Source organism: Caretta caretta, chromosome 17, assembly GCF_965140235.1.
Source record: "Caretta caretta isolate rCarCar2 chromosome 17, rCarCar1.hap1, whole genome shotgun sequence".
Lineage (NCBI taxonomy): Eukaryota > Metazoa > Chordata > Testudines > Cheloniidae > Caretta > Caretta caretta.
Genome location: NC_134222.1, coordinates 4,340,598 through 4,358,351, shown reverse-complemented (window position 1 = coordinate 4,358,351; position 17,754 = coordinate 4,340,598). Strand labels below are relative to the sequence as shown.

The 17,754-nt window shown below is 54.9% G+C and overlaps 2 protein-coding genes and 1 long non-coding RNA gene across 4 annotated transcripts in view; 1 reads left to right on the top strand and 2 right to left on the bottom strand.

The window, feature by feature from the left end:
* Window positions 1-2,030, bottom strand: part of NXN (nucleoredoxin) — a 99,580-nt gene extending 97,550 nt beyond the window's left edge. The window contains exon 1 of the mRNA XM_075120781.1: window positions 1,672-2,030. Coding sequence (XP_074976882.1) covers window positions 1,672-1,989 — 318 coding nt within the window. The 5' untranslated portion in view covers window positions 1,990-2,030. The remainder of the gene's footprint in view (window positions 1-1,671) is intronic.
* A 2,078-nt stretch (window positions 2,031-4,108) lies between these two features.
* On the bottom strand, window positions 4,109-17,270 carry LOC142069502 (uncharacterized). Of its 2 annotated transcripts, XR_012665344.1 has the most exons (3): window positions 16,688-17,270; window positions 16,042-16,177; window positions 4,109-9,937 (listed from the first exon to the last, which is right to left on the bottom strand). It is a non-coding gene; the product is annotated as an uncharacterized LOC142069502 (long non-coding RNA). The 2 variants fall into 2 exon arrangements; XR_012665343.1 differs by lacking the exon at window positions 16,688-17,270 and having other exon boundaries at window positions 16,042-16,685.
* Window positions 15,392-17,754, top strand: part of LOC142069494 (multidrug and toxin extrusion protein 2-like) — a 19,904-nt gene continuing 17,541 nt past the window's right edge. Inside the window, exon 1 of the mRNA XM_075120780.1 lies at window positions 15,392-15,711. Within this exon, the coding sequence (XP_074976881.1) occupies window positions 15,580-15,711 (132 nt within the window). The 5' untranslated portion in view covers window positions 15,392-15,579. The remainder of the gene's footprint in view (window positions 15,712-17,754) is intronic.

The following is a 17,754-nucleotide window of genomic DNA, read 5'->3' as shown; positions in this document are numbered from 1 at the left end:
CTCATGAAAGCTTATGCTCAAATAAATTTGTTAGTCTCTAAGGCGCCACAAGTACTCCTTTTCTTTTTGTGAAAACATTAACTGTGGTTTTATATGCGAGTTCCATTTTCCTCTAACAAGAGGGGCTTTTGAGGGATGCGCCAGTGCGTGGGTCACCTCCGTGGCACTGAAATCACTCTGTCACCCTACCCTCCTCCTGCCACATCTCGGTACAAAGGGAAACAAAGAAGCGATCCCTTCCTCCCTTCCTGAAAGCCCACATAGGTAGACGTGAAGCTTAAAGCAGGCAACTCCCATAGACCATTATGGTGGTGTCACATTTGCAACTGACCCTAAAGCAGATGCAGCCAAAACTAGGAGGGCTCTTGGTACAAGTGCCCAGCCCCACAGCAGTTCCCCGCAAGCGGCCCATCCACGTCTGAAGTGAACCAGGAAGGGCAGAGACTTCTTTTCTCCCCCAGAGCCAGCTGCACCCCGGGGCATGCCAGGGCCCAGGGCCGGCTCTCAGCTCCCATGCAGGGGGTTGCCCGGACTGCACCCCGGAGAGGGGGACCAGGACAGGGCACCTGCTCGCAGGATGCTGCAGCCCCACCTGGACAGGGCTCTGCTGCAGGGTCCCCAGCCGCGGGGGCCGGCCGGCTCCGCAAAACGGGGACCCCAAAGAGCGGCTGCCGCCGGGCCAGGGGGCAGGAGGCTGGGCCGCAGGAGTTCCCTCAGGGCAGTACAAGAGCCCCACGGAGACCCGGCTCCCGACAGAGCTCAGGCCGCAGCCCCCGCTGGGAGCCGGCTGCTCTCCCCCGGGGGCTGCTCCCCGACAGGCGGCGCCGGCCCGACTCCCCTCGCCCCAGCCCCCTTCCCCTGGCGGCCGCCGCCCCTCTCCCCCCTTCTTCCTCGGGGTCCGTGGGCCTCTGCGCCCCCCGGCCGGTGCTCGGTGTCCCCTCACGGTCCCCCGGCCGGTGCCCTGCCCCCCCGCCCCAGAGTCCGTCCCCCCCCGCCCGGCCGGTGCCCTGCCCCCCCGCCCCAGAGTCCGTCCCCGGCCCGGCCGGTGCCCGGTCCCCCCCTCGCCTCAGGCCCCGGCCCGGCCTGTGCCCGGTCCCCCCCTCGCCTCAGGCCCCCCGCCCCCCCCGGCCCGGTCCCCCCCTCGCCTCAGGCCCCCGGCCCGGCCGGTGCCCGGTCCCCCCCTCGCCTCAGCCCCCCGCCCCCCCCCGGCCCGGCCCCCCCCTCGCCTCAGCCCCCCCCGGCCCGGCCGGTGCCCGGTCCCCCCCTCGCCTCAGCCCCCCCCGGCCCGGCCGGTGCCCGGTCCCCCCCTCGCCTCAGCCCCCCCCGGCCCGGCCGGTGCCCGGTCCCCCCCTCGCCTCAGGCCCCCCGCCCCCCCGGCCGGTGCCCGGTCCCCCCCTCGCCTCAGCCCCCCCCGGCCCGGCCGGTGCCCGGTCCCCCCCTCGCCTCAGCCCCCCCCGGCCCGGCCGGTGCCCGGTCCCCCCCTCGCCTCAGCCCCCCCCGGCCCGGCCGGTGCCCGGTCCCCCCCTCGCCTCAGCCCCCCGCCCCCCCCGGCCGGTGCCCGGTCCCCCCCTCGCCTCAGCCCCCCCGGCCCGGCCGGTGCCCGGTCCCCCCCTCGCCTCAGCCCCCCCCGGCCCGGCCGGTGCCCGGTCCGGCTCGCCCGGGCGCTCTCACCTTGCGGCGCTTGTCGGCGAAGGGCAGCGCCAGCCAGGGCATGGCCCGCACGGCCTCCTGCCACTGCTGCTGCTCCTGCTCCGCCGACACGAAGACGATCTCGAGCCGCTGCGCCCCGGCCGCCGCCGCCTCCCCCCTGAAGCGCCCGTAGAAGGCGGCCAGGCTGGCGCCGACCTGCGCGCAGGGGCCGCTCAGGCTGCAGCCGAAGTAGAGCCCGACCAGCGAGACCCCGCGGGCGGCTAGCGCCGCTACCGCCACCTCCTCCCCGTCCGGGGCCACCAGCACCTCGCCCAGCACCTCCGCCAGCGCGCCCGCCATGCCCCCCGCGCCGCCGGCCGCCTCCGCTCCGCCAGCCCCGAGCGAGCCGCAGCCAGCGCCGGCAGAGCCGAGCCCTGCTCTGCGCCCGGCCTGCCCGCCAGGGGGCGCTGCCGCGCAGCGCTGCCCGCCGCCGCCGGACGGCCGAGACCGCGGCCCCCGGAGCCTGGAGGGGCCGCTGGCCGCCCGCCCCCAGAGCCTGCCGGTCACGGCCTCAAATCCCCCACCCCGATCCTGCAGCTGGAGAGCAAACGCACCCACCCCCAGGCTCCCGCCAGCCGCAGCCCCCCGACCTACCCCCGATCCTGCAGCTGGAGAGCAAACGCACCCACCCCCAGGCTCCCGCCAGCCGCAACCCCCCGACCTACCCCCTGATCCTGCAGCTGGAGAGCAAACGCACCCACCCCCAGGCTCCCGCCAGCCGCAACCCCCCGACCTACCCCCCGATCCTGCAGCTGGAGAGCAAACGCACCCACCCCCCAGGATCCCGCCAGCCGCAGCCCCCCCGACCTACCCCCCGATCCTGCAGCTGGAGAGCAAACGCACCCACCCCCCAGGATCCCGCCAGCCGCAGCCCCCCCCCCCAAGCCCACTCCCTGATCCTGCAGCTGGAGTGCAAACCCACCCACCCCCTGGGATCCTGTCAGCCACCTGGCACCCCCTCCCAAACCTACTCCCTGGATCCTGCAGATGGAGAGCAAATGCACTCACTCCCCCCCCCCCCCCCCCCAGGATCCTGCCAGCCCTGTTGGAAGATGGTTACGTTTAGGACCCTGATCCTAAAGACACTTGGGCATGTGCTTAACTTCACTACAATTAGCAATCCCACTGAAACTACTCACACTAGTAAAATTAAGTACATACATATTTGTTTGCAGGATCAGGGCCCCGCCTAAGTAATTTAGATTTTTACATGTATAAATTTTAGGCAGGAAAGAGCCAAACAACTCTGCAAACTCTCATGAATACACATGTAAATTACCTGCAAGTTAACTCAGCCAGGTTCCCCACCCTGTATTGTTATTCCAGGGACAGTCAGCTTCAGTTTGGCCCCAAACTTAAATTGTGTGTTATCAAGCTTTCACAAGGCCTAACAGTAATAGGAAATGTTTCCATCATTTCTATATAAACTCCAATGAAAACATTTTATTTTTGAAGAAATATTTCTCTCTTGCAGTGTTTCAAAAACAAACACTGTTGTACTAAGTTTCAGAGTAACAGCCGTGTTAGTCTGTATTCGCAAAAAGAAAAGGAGGACTTGTGGCACCTTAGAGACTAACCAATTTATTTGAGCATAAACTTTCGTGAGCTACAGCCATCTGTAGCTCACGAAAGCTTATGCTCAAATAAATTGGTTAGTCTCTAAGGTGCCACAAGTCCTCCTTTTCTTTTTGCGAATACAGACTAACAGGCTGTTACTGTTGTACTAAGACTCTACAAGTGAAACTAACATAAATGAATTATATTGTCCATCTGCCAGACTTGCGAAATGGAAACAAAGGATAAACGATATCCAAACTGGGCTTGAAAAATTACTTCTCTTTTAGTAATCCAAGGCCTGATCCTTGTAGTCAGATCCCTGGATGTGCACAGAGCTCATTGCAGGACTGGTGAAAATTGATTTAAACAGGGCTATGACATATTGCACCAGGGAAGAATCTTCCCCAAAGTACTAACTAGAAATATAGGTCAAGAAATAATAACATGATTTGTCTTATTCTGCTCCCAGGGTTTCCTACTGCAAGGTGCTGAGCACTCTGGTCCCACCAGCAAAACATCTAAGCATGACAATAGATAAATTAAGTGAAATGGGATTACTCGCACAAGTACATTTAAACAATTGTGTCAGTATTGACAGGATTGGGTCCAAAATATGGCTTTTGGTGCCTAGTCTTAAGCTCCCAATCCCAAATCTGAAAATGGTGGCCTATACATATAATTTCTGTGTATTAGTATCTTTCTCTGGACACACAAGGAGATACAGAGATATACGTAGCTATGCAAACTCAGATGTAGGTGTATATTATACAGCACATCCCTTTCCATTTGTAAAAAGCACCTGAAAACAGTTTTAAATTCTGCCAGCTGCTGTAAAGGACACCCTTAATTTAATGACGCTTCATTTGTGTTTTCATCTGGATTTATAGCGTTGTTGTTTTTTATTGTATTTAAAATTGTTGTGCAGCATCCAGAGCACCTCCGGGGATATTTTATAAATAACATTATTATTAATTATCATTACTATTCTTACAGCATTACAATCTCTCTTTTCCTCTGCCAAGACCTTCCCAGAGATCGTTCAAAGCGAGATGTGTTTTGTCTCATTTTTGAATGTCCTGCCTTATTTAGCTAGCCAGGCTCTTCAAAGCTGGGAACATGTTTTTTAATGCACAGTCCTGATTCACAGACAAATCTGCAGTCCGATATAAGCGTTGTAAGAACAATCATATTTTTTCTCTCAGTCACAGTAAATTATTCAGAAAGTGAAGTTATGATGCTCTGCAAGAAATACAGAATGAATGAACAGCTGTTTCTGCTTTTTTGCTTTAAGAATGAGAAAAGTTAATCAAAAAGATAACTCTACTCACATGAGTGAAATTATGCGAATGCATAAGGCCCTGATTCTGCAACATGAATGGACCCTGTCGCCATACAGAGCTCATTGCAGGACCGGAACATATGTTACTAAATCAGCATGACAGAGAGGGAGAGAAGAAACAGGGAGCCAGCCAAATGCTTCTAATACACTTATTTCCTGTCTTTAAAGGGATGTGGCCAACCTGACATTTCCAAATTATTTTGTAAAAATTCCAGCCGACTTTAAATAGTAGGTCCTGAATTTTTCTTTAAAAAATATTTGTAAATGTTGATCTGCACTCCTCTGGATGTTCACAACAGGTCTAATCATAACAGGTCATTTCAACCCGCGGGAAATTGACTCTTTAACCGAGCGTACAAGGGAGACAACCATAAACGGACTATACAAAAAGTGCTGTCAAAAACAAAAAAAGGGAACAAACTGGAAAAAGAGAGGGAAAATTTGTTTATTCCCTAACTTCTAGTAACCTGGAGTGTTACCTGTAATTAGCGACGGTACAATAATTTCAGACACAAATGTGAATTTGTGTATAGATGGTGCTATGGCAGAAGTCATACAGTAAAAAACAAAAAAAGTTAGCAGGACAGTTAGTGAGGCTCTAGTGACATCTAGTGGCTACGAGTAGCAATGAATTTGAGTTTACAAGCCCAAGCATTAAGCCAACCTGAAATGCAATACCAATAACCATACATTTCTGAGTTGAGCTGGCAAAACTCAGAGCCTCTTTAACTCTCCCACTTGTGCCTAGAGACTGCACAGGCTTCGGCTCAGGTCTGGCCATTCCATTTGTGAAGAGACGAGCTGCCTGAAAAGGGACGTTGGGGTTGTGAAGAGCTAGGACAGGAAGGAATAGCCACAGAGAAATAAGCAGAGAGGGGCAAAGGGGATCTGTTGGTGGCTGAGCAGGAGGAGAGGTCAGTAGGAAGCTAATGTTAAAAAATTAAACACAGATCTTATCAATATGTAAATATTTGTAAATGACAGTATGAGTATCTTACTATCACAGAAGGATCCAAACCAAAATCCCAGATCCAAGCAACCCCAACCCTTTGGGAGATCAGGATCTGGAGAAAGTAAAACAAAGATTTATGCCTGTCAATTTATCCAAATGAAATTGAGGGGGATCAATGGCCTCAAAAGGGGGCCAGTAAATGTTCAGGTTGTTTGTTTTGGGGGTTTTTTTAGGTAGCAGTGTATAAATCACCATGCCATAGATTAAAAGCAGATGCATAAGAGAATTTACCATGGAACTTAAAGAAAAGAAAAACACCTTGCTGGACCTGATTTTCAAAACGGCAGAAGTCCAGGATCATGTGGAGAAAATGTGTATGCAAATACCAGCCTAATTTTCATACAAAATGCATAAATGGATATTAGAGCAAGTAGGTGTTCAATATCATGAGCAATTCACAGGGACTGCAGGTGCACGTTAGGTGAGAAACTGGCCCTAAGCTTCTGCCCTTTTGAATATCAAGCCCACTGTGCTTTTCCCTCCTTTTCCTTTAGTCTTCCTATTTCCTACTTTTCCTCCCATATCCTGCTGCATCTTGTTTTCCATGCTTTTTCTGTGTTGTTTTCCCTCAAACTATTTTTCATCCTTTGTGTCTCCATTATTAGGTCCTCTGAAACCCTTTCTTCCAGATGTCCTTATTTTGTGATTCACGTTTTTCTCCCTATCCATCTATTTTTACCTCCAGGGTACATCTTCACTGGTGACAAGAACCTTTTGGAGAATGAGCAGGTAACAATCAGAGGTTATCTCCATCCCATGTGGGTAAGCTGGCAGGTTGCAAGTAGGTTTCGATTTTTTTCTTGCAGCTAGGCAACTGTTAGTCCCTGCTCCAACTTCTATGTGATGGCTGCATCAGCATCCAGCATTTCAAAGGCAACTTGCTTGTAGTATTGCTGGAGGTGTTTTTTGCTCAAGACCCTGGGAACAGGAGGCAGCAGTGAAGCAGTTAAAAGCTAAGGTTCTGAGGAACAGCACAATCTGCGGGATGAGCCTACGGGTTTGCATACATGGGGAAATACATGGAACAGCCGTTGTGAAATAAGCTATTCTGCAGTAAAAATCATTTTGTTTTGGAATAATGTGCCCTCATTATTCCGATTAAAGTGACTTTTATTCCAGAACAGAGTGTCCACACAGGAAGCTATTCTGGAATCGCTATTGAGGAATAGATTATTCTGCCGTAACTATTCGGGTCAATTTCCCTGTATAGACAAGCCCTACATCTGTGGATTTGCTGCACCCGCTGACAGCTAACACCTCTGATCATGCGACTCTTTGTTGCTTAAATAAAAACAAATTTGATTCCAAAAGACTCTTTAGTTTTTAATTTTGTGTTACCCCCAGCTCAGAACTGCAAAAGCCCACCATAAAGGGGAGTGGATTTTCCATGGCATCTGGACATCAGACAGCAACAGGGCCTCTTCCAAAAAAGGGACACTCTTCAAACAGTTAAGCCTTTGACATAAGCCTATTGTATTCTGACACTTCTCTCATTTGGTAGCTCTTAATCTTAAGGGTTCCAGACATGGTGCATTTGTGGTTTTTATTTTTATAACTGGATCTTGGCTGCAGTTCAGAATACGGATGTGTGCGCAACTAGGGGAGAAGCCTTGAAAAGTCGTCACATACCAAGTCTGCAGACAAAGGGACAAGTTCTGCTTTCTCACAATGGTATAAATGGGAGTAACCACATTGATTTCAACGCCATTATTCTGGATTTATGACAGCATAACCAAGAACAGAACTGGGCCCCAGATGCTGAAATCAGTGCTAACAGGGCAGAGCATCTGCATGCTCCAGTTGGCTTACGGCTAGTCACACATTACCTCTTTTCAATAGGGATACATCAAAACAACAGGCTAAAAAATACTGGCCAAATTCACTGCAGTCTGCAGGTGTAAAGCTACTGAAGACAATGATGTTACACTGTGGGATAATGTGACCCACCACTTCTTTTCCCCTATCTGGTGTTGCAACAGAGATCAAATCATTACTCACCTAGCAACCTGTGGTCACAATTCAGGCCTAGCAGCATGTTTCAGCCCTTGAAGTCTCTGAGTGCAACCCCTCCAGGTGACAGGTCACAAGCTTTTACCTCTCTGGAGCGGGAGCCTGTGATTCTTCCTCCACTCCTCAGATCGGGACTCTGTTTACCAACTGTGATTAGTGGATTCAGCTGCCCTGCAAGGATTCCTTTCAGGGCTCTGACCAGTGTGTGAATACAGGGACATAAAACAGCCTTTCCAAAATCAAAGCATTGTTTACTCTCAACTGTAGGCACAAAGCATAACAAGAGGAGGGTTTTCAACACAGTGAACAGTCTACACACATCTGTCTCACCTAACTACCTTATCCCAGGAACACATTGTGGGATTGGGGAACAGTCTGTCCTTGTGACTGTCTCCTCAGAGCTCAGAGTTTTACCCACTCCAATATTTTTGTTCCAGTATTCCCACTGGGATCCCCCCCCCCCCCCCGCGTGCCCAGCCAGGGGTGGAGAACTCAACATGGTCAAAGGTAAAGGGAGTGTCTTTCTATTGCCAGTGGTGTTATCTGAAATTTATGGTCTCCCTTCCTGCGCACATGCAAGACAGCTTCTGCTGGAACTAACCCTTGGTTATCAGGTAGCTAGCCAAGAACATAACAACAATCAAACTAGCAGATGGAATATTAATAGGTGGTTACAGGTAACTTCCACATCCTTGACACCAGCCAACAGTCCTGAGTATTGAGTTTCTTAAAGTGCATGTATGCACATCAAACTGTCCTCCTCTGCAAGTCATTTTTCTGAGCGGGGAGCAGATTGAAATTTACAAAGACTCACTCCCTGGGCTCATCTTAACTTGGGGCTGATGAGGCAGACTCTCAATAAAACATGCTGGGTTTTTCCTTTCTATCAAAAGACTGGGATGACGTGTGTCTCTTCCGTCTCTTCAGTCCATTGCTCTCCCTAATAGGCTATGGCGAAGATTTTCATGCCTGGGTACTTAACAGTTAGACACCTAATTCCCTTTTTAGTCTGATTTTCAAAGGTGGTGAGCAACTATATCTGCAATTGACCTCAGAGGGAGCTCAATCAGCCTTTACTCATCTGCCTAAATATTAATTTAGGAGCCTGACATAGATCCAGGCATTTGAAAATGTTGTCCTGTCTTTGCTCCTTGTCAAGGTCATTCCCCCACCTATGCGGGGCCAGCCTTGACAGGTGACAAGCATCTGCAGCTCCCTTAAGGAAGGGAAAATTGTCACTAACTGTGTAAAGTACAGTGCTAAACACAGGCCCAAGCTTGTTTCTGTTTAAGCCAATGGCAAAGCTCCCACGGATTTAGTGGGAACAGGACTGTGCCCTATATTTTTAAACAACAGCTCATTATTCTTTCCCCCTCTTTTGGAGCCTAACAAAAGAGTTTGTGGGATTGGAAAAGAAAACCCTCTGGAGTACACCACGAAGAACCCCCATCTTTTTGTACTGTGTTTGTACAGTGCCTTGCACAATGGGGTCCTGGTCCATGACTAGGGCTTCTAGGTAATACAAATAATAAATAACCAATTTAACCACAATTTTCAAGTGCTGAGTCCCCTCCACTACCACTGAAGTCAGGGCACTCAGCGCACTCCAGAATCAGGCCCTCTCATGCCATATGTGCCTAAGGTTTCATCATGGTAGGTAAACTAATCACACGGTTATGACTAGGGCCCTGCCAAATTCACGGTCCATGTTGATCAATTTCACAGCCATAGGATTTTAAATCTACTTAAAGCTACTTAAATCTGAAATTTCACTTCTTGTAATTGTAGGGGGTTCTGACCCAAAAAGGAGGTGGGGGGGGGTTGCAAGGTTATTTGGGGGAAGGAGGGGCTTGCGGTACTGCTACCCTTGCTTTTGCGCAGCTGCTGTCGGCACTGCCTTCAGAGCTGGGCAGCTGGAGAGCGGCGGCTGCTGGCTGGGGGCCCAGCTCTGAAGGCAGAACCGCCGCCAGCAGCAGCGCAGAAGTAAGGGTGGCCTGGTCTGGTGTTGCCACCCTTCCTCTGCGCTGCTGCTGGTCAGGTGCTGCCTTCAGAGTGCAGCGCAGAAGTAAGAGTAGCAATACTGCAACCCCCCTAAAATAATCTTGTGACCCCCCTGCAACTCCCTTTTGGGTCAGGGACCCCAGTTCGATGAACGCTGGTCTCCCCTGTGAAATCTGGTCTTTTGTGTGCTTTTACCCTGTACTATAATTCACGAGAGGAAACCAGATTTCACAGTCGGTGACGTCTTTTTCATGGCTGTGAATTTGGTAGGGCCCCAGTTATGACTCACCATCTGCCATTGTTCAGTTTTTCTACACATCATTTTGTAACTGAGGGGAGAAGTGAAACATTAGCTAGGCTTTACATTCCAGAGCGGTGACATCGCAGAGTTAGAGTGACTGAATGAGAAGGTAGCACTTAGGAATAAAACCAAGGCTTATTTCCAAGTGTCATTTTCCATGCATTGTAAATAGATTTGGTTATAGACACTCGGTTAAAAGCACTTACGCTCACAGGCGCTGACTCCGTGGATGCTCCGGGGCTGGAGCACCCACGGGGAAAAAATGGTGGGTGCTGCGCATCCACTGACAACCCCCCATCAGAACCTCGCCCCGCACCAGTGCTTCCCGCCTGCTGGCAGGCCCCACCAATCAACACCTCTCCCTCTCTCCCCATGCCTCCTGCCCTCCTCAATCACCTGTTTCATGGTGTGCGGGAGGCTCTGGGGGGGAGAGGGGAGGAGTGAGGATGCAGTGCGCTAGGGGGAGGCGGCGGAACGGGGTGGGAAGAGGCAAGGAGGGGGGTCGAGCGGGGTTGGAAAGAGGCAGGGCAGAGCGGGGCCTTGGGGGAAGGGGTAGAGTGGGAGCAGGGCTGGGGCAGAGCCGGGGGCCGAGCACCCCCCAGCACTTTGGAAAGTCGGTGCCTATGCTTACGGTTATTAATTATTATGCATTATTTACACTAGGATCGCTCCCCGAGGTTCCATCAGGATCAGGGTACAAACACAGAATCAGACACAAGCCCTGATTTGAAATGTCATGTCTCCACTAGCCTCTTTCCCTCAAAATTTCCCACCACTTCCCTCTACACTCTCCTCTTCAATACCATGACATCTAGATCTGCTTTAAGGAAGGTTGCCAATCTTCCAGGATTGTCCTGTAGTTAGATTAATCTTTAATAAGAGATTATGTCATGAAACGAAACCTCCAGGAAAACATCCAATCAAAACTGGCAACCCTAGCTCTGAGCATGGTTACACAATGCGCCGGTTCCAAGGGCAATGCCTTGTCTTGACTACGGCTCCTACCGTACCTGTTATTTGTGCAGCTGCACCAGTGGGATTTTTTTTAGGATGGAAAGACTGCTGTAGACAAGCTGAGGAGTTTACAGTCTCTTTAGGCCATTTGCCTAATAGATACATACAGCAGAAGGGGTATTCCCATGGCTCTGCTCTGTGTAAGGCACCTGAGGCCCCTGGCCCGTGCAGGGAAGTGATTGGTTTGTACAGAGCAATTCACATCCTTTTGCCTCCAATCTGTTACCCTGCTTCTAACCATGGCATAACCTGCCAGCCCCAGAGACTGGAATGATTAAGTCCCTTTCAGTTGTTTTCTAAGATTCCCTCTAATTTACCATGAAATCATCTATCACCCCTCCCACGTGGCTGGTCTCAGGCTGTGTTTCTTCTCCCTGGGGCTGGATTAATATCCGAGATCTCCATGCACATGTTACTCCTGGGGAGATTCTGTGGGACTGCGCGGCCCCCAGAAAACGCCCCCCCTCCCCCCGGGCCCCCAGCAGAAATCCTGTGTTTCCCTGCACAAAACGTCAAGGAAGCAAAGGGAGGCCACGTGGGGGGACGGACACCACGTGTGCTGGTTTTGGAGGGAGGCTGCCCCCCAAACAGAGGCGAGGCATGGGAGGGCACCCAGAGTTATGTGCCACCGCCCCCCATTTCTGCAAGCACAGAGCTGCCCAGCTGAAGGAGGCTGCACCTTGGGCTCCGCTGACGCTGCAGCTGAGCGCAGCCTCCTGAGTCCCAGCACCCGTCGTGCTCCCCTCCTGTGGGCTGGGCAGGGTGACCAGCCGTCCCCATTTTGTAGGGACTGTCCTGAGATTCAGGGCTTTGTCTTAAATAGGCACTTATTATCCCCCCAACCCTAGCCCCATTTTTAACACTTGCTGTCTGGTCACCCTAGTGCTGGGAACCTTCCTGTTTTCTGTGAAACAGTGAGTGCCCACAGTGGGGCTGGGTAAGGGGCGGGGGGGAAATGAGGGAAGGGGGGTTGAGGGAGTGCAGGGAAGAGGCAGTGGGGAAAGAAGGGGGTGGACTAGGGAAGGGAGAGGGGAAGGTGGGAGTGAGGGCAGGGGGATGGAGAAGAAAAGGGGATCGGAGAATCGCAGGGGGAAGCGGGAGCCTGGCATGCGGTGTCCCCTCGGCAGCAGCTGGGGCTCCCCCATTAAGCAGGCCCATTGAACCCTCACTCTGACAAGCCCTACTACCCCCCTACACCTGGACCCCTCCAACAAGCCCCCTCACCCAGACCCCCACCCCACCCCCACTGAGCCCCAACCACCATGACCAGGACCCCCTGCAGAGTCCCATTGCCCCTCACCCGGAACCGCACAACGAGCCCCTGTGCATCCAGATCCCCCACTGAGCCGCCCGCACAGAGACAGCTCTCACCCCACAACCGGATCCTCCCCCGCCCCACTAAGTCCCTCCACACTTGGATCCTGCTGGGCTGAGCCTGCCCCACCGCACCTGGCACAGAGGGGCAGGGCCCCAGAGTGTTTATGGGGCAGGCCCAGCCCTTGCACAGTGTCAGGTGCAGCCTCACTGCTGAGTCCCTGTACTGGGGGAGGTGGGAGCTTCAGGGTGAACTCCCACCTCACTGCATCCAGTGGCCTGTGCTCCCCACTGCCATGCTGGAGCCACATTTATTGATTGACAAATAAAATTTGCAGAATTTTAAAATATGGTGTGCATAATTTTTAAATTTTTTGCAAGGACTTTTTATTTTTTTGGCACAGAATCCCCTCAAGAGCAACATGTGACCAGGGTCAGGGCTGAGTACCCACGAGAAGAGGGTTTTTCTCAATGTGCCTGGAGAGGTGGGATTCAAGGCCGTTAGAAGCCCTGAGAGAGCTTAAAATGGCCTGAAAAAAGTGGGAGAGCTATCATATCCCCAGCCAAAGTAGTTTTTCATACACTTTGATACAGACAACCCACACTTTTTATACCTACATAATCGCTCTGCAACTTTTATCTCATGACTCTAGTTATACGTATTTACTGTTAGTTTTTAACAAGGCAACAGGGCCTCATACAAATGATTAAAATCATTTTTAATTTGGGGGATGGGGAGCCTGGGGGGGTGCAGTGAGATTCAGTGGGGTTGGGGGCATTGCTGGAGTTGGGGTTCAGCAACAATCAGTGTGGATGGAGGGCATTCTCTAGAGCTGAGAGGTCTCTCTGGGGTTGGGGTGCACTGAGAGTCGGGGGGAGGTGGGTCTCTCTGGGGCTGGGGTGCAGTGACATCCGGGGGTCTCTCTGGGGCTGGGCTGCAGTGACAGCCGGGGGGCGGAGGTCTCTCTGGGGCTGGGGTGCAGTGACAGCCGGGGGGACGGGGGGTCTCTCTGGGGTGGGGCTGCAGTGACAGCTGGGGGGACGGGGGGTCTCTCTGGGGCGGGGCTGCAGTGACAGCCGGGGGCGGGGGTCTCTCTGGGGCTGGGGTGCAGTGACATCCGGGGGTCTCTCTGGGGCTGGGCTGCAGTGACAGCCGGGGGTCTCTCTGGGGCTGGGGTGCACTGAGAGTCGGGGGGAGGTGGGTCTCTCTGGGGCTGGGGTGCAGTGACATCCGGGGGTCTCTCTGGGGCTGGGCTGCAGTGACAGCCGGGGGGACGTGGGTCTCTCTGGGGCTGGGCGGCAGTGACAGCCAGGGGGACGGGGGGTCTCTCTGGGGCTGGGGTGCAGCGACATCCGGGGGCGGGGGTCTCTCTGGGGCTGGGCTGCAGTGACATCCGGGGGCGGGGGTCTCTCTGGGGCTGGGGTGCAGTGACAGCTAGGGGGACGGGGGGGTCTCTCTGGGGCTGGGCTGCAGTGACAGCTGGGGGGACGTGAGTCTCTCTGGGGCTGGGGTGCAGTGACAGCCGGGGGGACGGGGGGGTCTCTCTGGGGCTGGGGTGCAGTGACATCCGGGGGCGGGGGTCTCGCTGGGGCTGGGGTGCAGTGACATCCGGGGGCGGGGGTCTCTCTGGGGCTGGGCTGCAGTGACAGCCGGGGGGACGGGGGGTCTCTCTGGGGCTGGGGTGCAGTGACAGCCGGGGGGACGGGGGGTCTCTCTGGGGCTGGGGTGCAGTGACAGCCGGGGGGACGTGGGTCTCTCTGGGGCTGGGCTGCAGTGACAGCCGGGGGGACGTGGGTCTCTCTGGGGCTGGGGTGCAGTGACAGCCGCGGGGACGGGGGGTCTCTCTGGGGCTGGGCGGCAGTGACATCCGGGGGCGGGGATCTCGCTGGGGCTGGGGTGCAGTGACATCCGGGGGCGGGGGTCTCTCTGGGGCTGGGCTGCAGTGACAGCCGGGGGGACGGGGGGTCTCTCTGGGGCTGGGCTGCAGTGACAGCCGGGGGACGGGGGGTCTCTCTGGGGCTGGGGTGCAGTGACAGCCGGGGGGACGGGGGGTCTCTCTGGGGCTGGGGTGCAGTGACAGCCGGGGGGACGGGGGGTCTCTCTGGGGCTGGGGTGCAGTGACAGCCGGGGGCGGGGGTCTCTCTGGGGCTGGGGTGCTGTGACAGCCGGGGGGACGGGGGATCTCTCTGGGGCTGGGCGGCAGTGAGAGCCGGGGACGGGGGTCTCTCTGGGGCTGGGCGGCAGTGAGAGCCGGGGACGGGGGTCTCTCTGGGGCTGGGGTGCAGTGACAGCCGGGGGGACGGGGGGTCTCTCTGGGGCTGGGGTGCAGTGACAGCCGGGGGCGGGGGTCTCTCTGGGGCTGGGCGGCAGTGACAGCTGGGGGGACGTGGGTCTCTCTGGGGCTGGGCTGCAGTGACAGCCGGGGGGACGGGGGGTCTCTCTGGGGCTGGGCTGCAGTGACAGCTGGGGGGACGTGGGGGTCTCTCTGGGGCTGGGGTGCAGTGACAGCCGGGGGCGGGGGTCTCTCTGGGGCTGGGCGGCAGTGACAGCTGGGGGGACGTGGGTCTCTCTGGGGCTGGGCTGCAGTGACAGCCGGGGGGACGGGGGGTCTCTCTGGGGCTGGGCTGCAGTGACAGCCGGGGGGACGGGGGGGTCTCTCTGGGGCTGGGGTGCAGTGACAGCCGGGGGGACGGGGGGTCTCTCTCGGGCTGGGGTGCAGTGACAGCCGGGGGACGGGGGGTCTCTCTGGGGCTGGGCTGCAGTGACAGCCGGGGGGACGGGGGGTCTCTCTCGGGCTGGGATGCAGTGACAGCCGGGGGGACGGGGGGGTCTCTCTGGGGCTGGGCTGCAGTGACAGCCGGGGACGGGGGTCTCTCTGGGGCTGGGGTGCAGTGACAGCCGGGGACGGGGGTCTCTCTGGGGCTGGGGTGCAGTGACAGCCGGGGGCGGGGGTCTCGCTGGAGGGGGGGCAGGGAGTCCGTGGGGCCCATTCTCGGGGCGCTGCCTCTCTGCCCTCCCGGGGCTCAGCGGCCCGGGTTCACGGAGCCCTGGCGGGCGGCACCGCCTGCCCGGAGCCGGGGAAGTCCGCTGGGCCCCTGCAGGCCCGGCGGGGGAAGGACTTTCCCCCACGTGGCCAGGTCGGACCCGGCGGCTCCCCGCAGCGGAGCCTCCCCCACGTGGCCGGAGCCTCCGCGGGGGGATTGCCAGGGCTGGTGGCCCCCGGTCCCTCCCCATCCGACCTAGAGGATCCGGGGAGGGAGGTGCCGGGGGCGGGGTAGCGGCGGAGGCTCCCGGCTGCAGTTATATAAACCAGCCGGCCGAACCCCGCTGCTTCCCCGACCATGGAGGGAGTTCCCGTCCCCGCGACCAGCCCAGCCCCGCTGCGGGGACGCTGCCTGCGGAGGCTCCGCGGCCTCCTGCCCGTGGGCGCCTGGCAGGAGTCCCAGGAGCTGGCGAAGATCGGGGGGCCGGTGGTAAGGACGGGGGCTGTCGCTGCCCTCGCCCAGGGGCTGGGCAAGGGAGATCTGCGGCTCAGAGCAGCCACAGGGGGGTGCTGGTTGGGGGGGGGTGTCTGGGTGTCCCCCTAAAAGAGTGGGGGAGCTGGGGCAGGGCAGAGGTTACGGGGTATCCGGGTGGTGGGGATTTCCCACCCGGGTGGTGGGGATAAGGTGCGGGGGCTAGAGTGAACCTGATGTCGGGTGGACTGAAGGGAATTGGGATCTGGTTGAGTTCTCCCTTTCTCAAGGAGTTGGGGGGACTGCAGTGGTTAAAGTCACCCTCAAGCCGGGGCAGAGAAAGCTCACCCGTTTTGCTGTCTTGGCATGCCGTGGGAAAGTAGGCTCCGTCCTCTTGTGATGAGAGGCAGAAAATGCGACTAGGGAAGCAACAGCCACAGGGAATCAGTGGCTGAAAGATGATCCTGAAGTTTATATCTTCCTCCTAGAAGAAACAATGAGTGCGAAGAAATGTGCATGTCTGACGTGCCTTAAAAGGCCAGTTTTACTGGGTTGAAAGATAAAAGTATCTTCGCCCTTGAAAGGCTGTGGGTTTAATTCTTTCTGTTACATTGGTATCACTTGCTGTCTGCCAGAACTCCTGTCTAATCGCTGCTCAAATGATCTATGATTTAGTTCAATGGTCGGGGCTCCTTAGCAAACTAAGAAAAAAACAATCAATGTTTGTGTTACTGCTGTGTCCAAAGATCAGATTTGTGCCTAGTACAATTGCCTTAGGATCCACTGGCAAGGAACATCCAAGTTATTTTCTTGCCTCAAGCCAAGAATTGAGGGTTTGGTTTTCTGCAGAGTGATACAAAAGGTGCAGACCTGGTCCCGGGTCAGCAGTACTCCTTGTGGGGAAGGAAGTTTCTTGTGTTTTCATCACCAACCCTGGGGGCTAAGCAGCCTCAGTTAGCTCCTAAGAAAATTGTCCTACTTGGATCCATCTTACCTCATCACAACAGTAATGGCAAGGATGTAAATCCTCTGGTAATATCCCTTCTGTATCCTTTTCTTTGGGGTGGTCAGTCTCATGTTTCTCCTTTCCTAATAGCATCAATGACCTTTGGGTTGCTTCTGCTCTTTGCTCTGTCTCAAGGGGGTCCCTGGGTCAGTTACCTCACCTCATCTCTGGTTGACAGTTCCTTAAAAACCAAAGATAGACGAGGTCACATTCTGGCTGATGCCAAACAGGCCTTCAGGTTCCCAGGGCCTCTTCTTCTCTCTAGGGCTGCCTTTGCCTTTGGGACTGGGGCCCTGTTTTGCCATTCTCTCCCTTTGGTGCTGACCCACACTAAGCTCTCCACATAGTTTCTGCCCCAGAAGAAGTGCGTGACTAGGATTCCATCCTCTCCTGATGTTATTCTTGGGTCGACGTCAGCACTGTCGGAAGATGAGGTGTTATGAGAGGGAAGATCAGAATGTTGCCTTAAGAGAGGAGGGACAGTCTGGCACTAGACTGGAGCTTGAGAAACATGGATTGAGTTTCAGACTCTGCTGCAAATGTTTCTATGTGACTTTAGACAAGTCATTTAGCTTGGCACGCACCATCGGAAGTAGATTTTCAAGCACAGTAGGTTCTGAGGTCTTCTGAAAGCCTGGCCCTTACTTTCTTTTGTGCCTCCTTTCCTATTTGTAAAATACAGATAACACTTCCTTTGTCCATTTGGTCTTATTTAGATTGGAATCTCTTTGGGGCTGGGACTGTCTCTCGCTATGTTTGGACGACGCCTAGCACAATAGGATTCCCAGCCTCTCCTGAGGACTCGAGGCCCTTCTGTAATGAAAGCAAAAAATTGTTTTAATTAAAGATGGGGCCTGAATCAGCCCTGTGGATCCAAACCCCCTTGAACTTTGGCGTGTGTGAAACCTAGACCTGAATCTTGTGACTTGAGGCAGGCTCTAGCATTTATCTGGCAAATGGACATGAACTGAAAATCTTCATCGAGGCACAATTATCTTATTCACTGTCTTAGACGTTTCAGACCAAGTGCTGAGGGGGGTGGGGGGGTCAAACAG